General features: G+C 43.0%; 1 protein-coding gene across 1 annotated transcript in view; it reads left to right on the top strand.

The window, feature by feature from the left end:
• Window positions 1–6: 6 nt before the first annotated feature.
• The window catches only part of LOC103581907 (mitogen-activated protein kinase kinase kinase MLK4-like), a gene marked incomplete at both ends in the record, with an annotated part of 26,172 nt that continues 19,112 nt past the window's right edge, over window positions 7–7,066 (top strand). Inside the window, one exon of the mRNA XM_008563621.1 lies at window positions 7–121. Within this exon, the coding sequence (XP_008561843.1) occupies window positions 7–121 (115 nt within the window). The remainder of the gene's footprint in view (window positions 122–7,066) is intronic.

The raw sequence follows: 7,066 nt of genomic DNA, 5'->3' as shown, positions 1-7,066 counted from the left end.
GCGCGCCGCATCCCCCCGCACGTGCTGGTGGACTGGGCCGTGCAGATCGCGCGCGGCATGCTCTACCTGCACCAGGAGGCCGTAGTGCCCATCCTGCACCGGGACCTCAAGTCCAGCAACAGTAAGTGGCACGGGTAGCCGGGGGGGAGTGGGGGGCACGGTGCCAGCTGCAAAGGGGCCGGGGGTCCGCGCCTGCGGCACCGCCCGCTCCGGCCTCCCGGGACTCAGAGGTGCAGAGAGTCCTTGCCTACGTGCTTCGGGGCAGGGGACACTGTCACCTGGACTTGTTGCCTTGGGGTGCCTTTTCTAACAGTGCACGCCGGGCTTGCTTGAAGATGAAACATTTGTGGGGTACCTGCATCTGCTGGAAACCTCGGGGGCAGTTTGGCCTTTAGGTGCCTTAGGTGGTTCGTTTGGGTGGGACTTTGCAAACCTGGGATGATGAGGACTATGAATTAGTGACCCGTGGCCCTCCTGGCCTAGTGGCCTTCTCAAACTCCCCCTGTCCTGTGCCTTTGCGGGTGCTGTATTGGGGTTCCCATTCTCCCGCTTTAAATATAGGTTCATGTCCTTTGACTTTTCCAAAGACCTCTTTCAGTCACATGTCTCTGCACATTAAATATGATTTTATTATTGGTCCAAGCACCAGGTCGCCCTTACGCACTTTTGGGTTATGAACAAGTGCGTTGTCCTTGAACAGATACTTGGAATCCTGAAGACCTGGCCTGTGTCATTTACTTTTTTTGCAAATCAGGGAGGGTTTTCCAGATGTCATAAAGAACTGACAAATGACCTATATACAAATCCTATTATAGTTCGCTCTATAAAAGAGCTAATAGAATTGCCGTTTGAAGTTGGCTCTTTAATATTGAAGTTCGCTTCGTATTCTTAGAATGGGATGAAATCTCATGAAAGATTAAAGGATGCAGCCGGAACTGGCCCTGGCTGCATGTCGTTCAACCTTGTCAAACCTGCTAGGACAGGAGCTAACTCAAACTGCAACACTGTCCTTCTCTGAGAGCAGAGAAGACTGACAGGAAGAAATAATATCTTCGTTGCAGGTTCGTGTGGATTTCTTTACCTATTCAAAATCCTTCAGTACTGACATTTACTTGAAAAGTGCTAATGTAGCATCTTTATTATGGGAATTATAGATAATCTGACTGTTGTAGCTATGTGTAAGCATCGAATACTTTTAGGTTTTGTTTTATGACCCTTCCCCCAATCTCATAATTTAGATAGCAGCTGCTTAAGCAACAGAGCAGAGTCTAACAAAATATGATAGGAAAAATGGAAGTGGTAGTGGCGGATACTTAGTGCCCTGACCGGCCACATGAAGGACTCTAGAACTACTTACTTTTCGCTGTGTTACAGTAAAAACGTAGATAGCACAATTTTCTGTGTACTCATTTTTGTAAATGCTTCAAGCCTGGTAACAGTCCTCAATACCAATTTGTGCCTGTTTCCTGAAATATACTTTCGTTGAAAGAAATGTTTAACCTGCTGCCATAGAACAAGTGACTTGTCCATGTGTCCTGTAAGACCCTCTTCCCAGTGACATCCTACAAGCCTGTGTCTGCCAGTTTTCTGCAGACCAGGTGTTTTCAGGACAGTGTCAGCACGGTCCCCTCTCCTGCCTGCCTCTTGGCAGTTGCAGCAGGGCTGTGGTAACGTAGAACCCGGCCTTCTACAAACATGGTGTTGCAGAACATCAAATCCCCAACACACAACTTGGCCTGTCTTGGTCCTTAGATGAAAAAATTGAAGGGCCTGTGGCTTTTACTTTTACACTGTATTTATCCAGATTTGTTTGGTTGCAGTAGTTCTCAAGAGGCAAACAAAGTGTTCCCAAGCAAGGTAGAGCATGTTTGTTACTGTTTGGAAGGGATGTTAAGCCCTATTCCAGTTGTTGCAAGTGGTAAACTGTTTTTAAGGCCTCCTAATACTACTAAGTAGTAAAAAGAAATAACACAACTGTGGAATAATAACTGGTTATATAGGATAGTTTTTATGGACACCAGAAAAACTTGTACAGTGGAGTGTAGACTGCTGTGTATACAGTAGATATGGTGTAATTTGAAGGTGATTACTTAGTTTCTGAAAGACTTTTCACCTTCAGAATAAATTGCCAAATTCCCTGGAGCATTTTAATTTCTATAATTGTCAGGCAAGGTTTTTGCTTTAAGTTTTTGCACTCTTAAAAAGTTTTAATTGGCTAGTCACTAGTCTAGTCAAATATATTACAGTATGACAATTATTATAGTTATTTAATCCCTATAAAATGGAAATTGTGAACAGAGCCTAAAATGTGCAAATCACAGTCCCTAGCACATGGCCTTATCCTGGCTGCGTGGTTTTATTTGTTCAGTAAATAAATGCAGGTACTTTGGAATTCTCTTATGATATGTGCAGCTGTAATTTCTTGTTCAGACTTCTGAGTGTAGCAGATACTCTGTTACAGTATATTGGTTATTTGCTAATGGTGGTAGTGAGTTAATAATAATGGAAACAAGGTTTTAAAAATCAATATTGAATTTTATTTTCACTGTGTACTTACGCAAGTCACAAAGAGCCAGTAGAAGACTACCTGGAACAAAGTCAGTGGAAATGATTGTTTAAAACAAATGTTTAAATTTGTTAAATGAATGTATTACTCTTGACAGATTTTCTTTCATCTGTTCTAAAGGGTCTTATCATATTTCATGAAAGAATGTCTGTGTTGAAATAATAGCTGATATGTTGTGATGATATAAACATTTCTGTCCCTTTTCTAACAGGCAGCAGCAGATTGAAAGGTGAGCTGAATTAGCAAGTTTTAAGCATCAATTATGTAGTAAAAAAAAAAAAAAAACATTGCTAGGCTCTGTAACTCTGGGGAAGCAAAATCCATAGGAAACACTTTGCTTAAGTCAATCTGTGTGCAACAACTAGAAAACCATGCAAGGTGACTTTGGGCTACTGTGAAAATTGCCAATTTCATAGAAGAGAAAGAAATCGTTGGAACTTATTTATTTAACACTTTTTGAGTGCCTTGTTCCCCAGTGACAGTCACTTCTGAGCCCCAGGGACATAGTGCACCCCAGAGGACAGTGACGGTATCCCTGCCATCAGAGAGCACAGTCTAATGGAAAGCTAGATGGCGTTTATGCAATCAATACAGGTATTAGTAGGTAATAAGGCAAAATAGTGGTGGAGGATGGAGGGAGAGGCAGGTGTAGGTCTGGCCCCTCAGTGCACGTGGGGGTCCCTCTCTCAGTCTTGTCTCTAGGGGAGCCTTGGAGCATTTTGTGCAGGGGGGTGGCATGATGCGATTTCTGTTATCACAAGACCACCTGGCTGCTGTGGAGGAGGGACCAGAGGACATGCAGGACGCCTGTCGCGGGGTCCTGCGAGAGGAGGTACTAGCTCGGCCCAGGGTGGTAGCCGCAGAAATGGTTCCAGAGAGGTTTCCAGGGGGAGAGAAGATAGTGCCTTATAGGAATTGCCGAAGATGGTCTGGAGTATTAGAAGTTAATGTGTTTCATTAGCTGTGGCATAGTTCAGGACTGAAAGGAGATTGTGTGGCATCATTTATAGGACCTTTTTTCTTTTTGTAATATTAACTATCTTCAATCTTTTTTTTCCTTGAGAAGAAATAAACATTCCACGGGAAACTGAGCCACAAATTACGGTAGCTGCTTACTTTTATACTTTTTATGTCAGTGATTACACATCTTTATCCCGATTTTTCAACCTTTTGGGAATAATGATTATCTATGTATGTCATTATTTACGACTACATCTACAGTCCATGAATAGACCTGGTTATGTTTATTATGGAACACAACTCAGAGCTCTTACTAATACAAACTGCAGAAAGAATCTAATTTTTTCCCCAGCTTTTCCATTAGTACCATGTAAATAAGGGACTATTTGAGAAAATTATAGCAAATGTAAGCTCCAAATAAGGAGTTTAAATCACTCATCAGAGTGATTAGGGGAGCAGTTAGTTATGCTATGATCAGTTAAAACACGTATGTCCCTTCTCCTGTCCTTTTACTCAAGACTTGTGGCTTCATGCTCCAGTTGCTGCCTGTTCCAGGAGGCACAGACATCCATCCATGATAGAGTTTGGATGTGTTGTCCCCCCAAAGCTCATGTCAAAATCTGATCCCAAACTTGGTAGTGTTGGGAGCAGCTTGGGTCATGGGAGTGGATCCTTCGTGAATGGATTAATGCTGTCCCTGCTGGGAGGGGACAGGTGGTAGTGACTGAGCTCTTGCTTTGTTAGTTCTCACCAGAGCTGGGTGTTTAAAAGACCATGTCGCCTTTCCCCTCTCCCTCTCTTGTGATTTCCTTGCACGTGCCGGCTGCCTGCCACTTTCTGCCATGAGTAGAAGCAGCCTGTGGCCTGCACCAAATGCAACTGTCCCAGAATCGTCAGCCAAATAAATCTCTGTTCTTTATAAATTACCCAGCCTCGGATATTCTGTTATAGCAACACGAAAGTGGACTAATACAGTCCAGCTATCCCGATGGTAGCTTAGAGGTACATCTTTGGAGACAAGGCCAGCTGAGGTTATATTTTTAGGAGAACAGCAGTTACCAAGGAGGTAAGTCCTGCGTTCTCACACTAGCATTTACGTGTTGAACTTTACGGGAATAATGCAGTTAAGGGGAAGGGCATTAGCCTTAAAGTTGGTCAGATTTGGATTTGAATATTGGTGTCATCATTACTAGCAGTGTGACCTTGGGCGAGTTATAGAACTTCATGGAGCCTGAATGGTTTGATTTCTTATCCAGGATTCTAACTCCTGTCTTGGGAGATTGACAGCGTCCTGCAGAGAAAGTCTGTTTGCTGTTTCTTAACCCTTCAAAGGCAGTTTGGTAAATACTGGCATGCAAGTGCATGGCGTCTTTATAGGAGACACTGTGTGGTTAGGTGTGGCTCGACCAGAAGGTGGAGAGGGATTTTGTGGGAAGGAAACAGGCATTGAGCATGTGGCCAGGCAGTGAGAGCTTTGGATGCCAAGCTGAGATGTATGGACTAGTTAATAGGCAAGGGGGAGCCGTTGAAGGTTTTTCAGGAGGAAAGTTATATGATCTGCTGCTAAAAGACAGACATCTACAAAAAAAAAAAATAAAAGCTTGGGATCATTTGCCTTATGACTGTTCCATCGTAGATTGCCAGAAGAGTAACAATAAAAAATAAAATACTTTACTTAGACATTGTTTTGATGTACATTGCTTATACTTGACAACCAGAGCTTCGTTTTGTAATCACAGTTTGTTTAGTGAGTTAATTTAGGCCACTTTCTCCGATTTCTTTTTTTTTTTCCTTTTTGTCTTTTTTCATGACCGGGAACGGATTGCAACCCTCAGTGTCACGCCCGTACGGGACCGGGACCGGCAACGGGATCGCAACCCTCGGTGTTGCACCCGCACCTCGCTCAGCCAGTGAGCGGCCGGTCTGTATGTGGGATCCGAACCCTCGGTGGGAGCGCTGCTGCACTCACAAGCGGTACACTGTAGCAGTGCGCCACCGGGCCGGCCCCTTTCTCCGATTTCTAACTCCCTCTGGAGTTGGAAAACATTGACTAGATTTGCCATGTCAGGCTGACTGTTTTTAAACTCCAAATGTCAAGACTGTCCCCAATCCCTCCGAGGTACTTGGGGGGCTTCCAAGGGGTGTAAGTGCCCAAGAGGGAAGTTTTGTGGGCAGAAGGGTTCCTGAGGAGGCTGAGAGATCTGGGATGGTTTTATTTCAGAGCCTGAAACCTAAATTTATACAGTTGACCCCTAGTCAGTGTGAATTTCACTTTTAAAGTTCATCTTCTCCAAATATTTCTTCATCTTCAGTGATTTGAACTAAACAGTAACAGGACCAACGGTTAACTTTTTTTTTTTTTTTAGGGCTAACTAGATGCTGGGCTCTACTCAAACTTTATCCTCATTTAGTGCTCCCCGCAACCTTTCAAGGTAGTTAATTATCTCCATTTTGCAGGTGCAGACCCTGAAGCCAGGATTAATTGCTTAGATCAAAGTCATTCAGCTTGTCAGAGGTTGGCGCTGAGCTGAATCCAGGGCCTCTGCTCCCAGCACTTGAGATCCTACCCTCTGCACATATTGCCTGGATACACAGTTCTCAAATGTTTGTCTTCAGGACCCCCAAAGAGCTTTGGTTTATGTGGATTATAGCAATTGATATTTACCCTATTAGAAATTTAAAATGAAAACTTAATAATGTATAAAAATAACCATAGATCTATTACACATTAACATAGCATTTTTAATGGGGGGGAAAAACCAACATATTTTTCAGAACAAATTTAGCAGGGAGGGTGGCATTTACTTTACACTTTTGAAACTCATATTGATGTCGGACTTGATGGAAGACAGAAGGGTGGTCATGTCTGTTTCTGCATTCAATCTATGGCCATCCGGGGACCCCTAGGGGTCTCTGGGCCATACTTTGCACACCCCGAGGCTAAATTATTAGAAGACACTCTGGAGCAGTCGTGCCCGTACCTTATGCAGCATCAGAATGTCCCCATGAGCTCTTAAAAAATAAAATTCCTTGTCTCAATTTTGGATATTCTGATTCAATGGATCTTAGTTGGGAACAAGCAAAAAAATTTTTTTGGTGATATTTTATGTTGAAAATCTTGCAATATACAGATTTGAAAGAATTTTAAGTGAATACTTATGTACCCAGTGCCTAGATTTCTACCATTAACATTTTATTAACTTGCTTTAACACAAATCGAACCCATATCTATCCATTAATCCATCTTAGCTTTCTAAGCAGACGTATGTATATATGTTAAAGCTTCTGTATGATTCAGATGGATAGCCAAGTTTAGAAACTGCAGTTCAGAGGATCTGATTTGTGGATTTCTTAGGGTGATCTGAGTTGATATGCGAATTCTTCCATAGCCACCGACTACATCCGAATTAATTAACTGTGAAGGCAAATGGATGGTTGGTCATAGAAGGTGCGAGGTCAGGGTGTGCCTGGCTTATTCGGGCATGTGACTCTGCGAAAAAAACATCTCTAAGCATCTATGCCTCTGACATTGGGGGGAAA

The sequence above is a fragment of the Galeopterus variegatus genome, unplaced genomic scaffold (genome assembly GCF_000696425.1).
Source record: "Galeopterus variegatus unplaced genomic scaffold, G_variegatus-3.0.2 Scaffold14245, whole genome shotgun sequence".
In the NCBI taxonomy this organism is placed as follows: domain Eukaryota; kingdom Metazoa; phylum Chordata; class Mammalia; order Dermoptera; family Cynocephalidae; genus Galeopterus; species Galeopterus variegatus.
The sequence above is the reverse complement of the archived record's forward strand: the minus strand, read 5'-3'. Positions and strand labels throughout refer to the sequence as shown.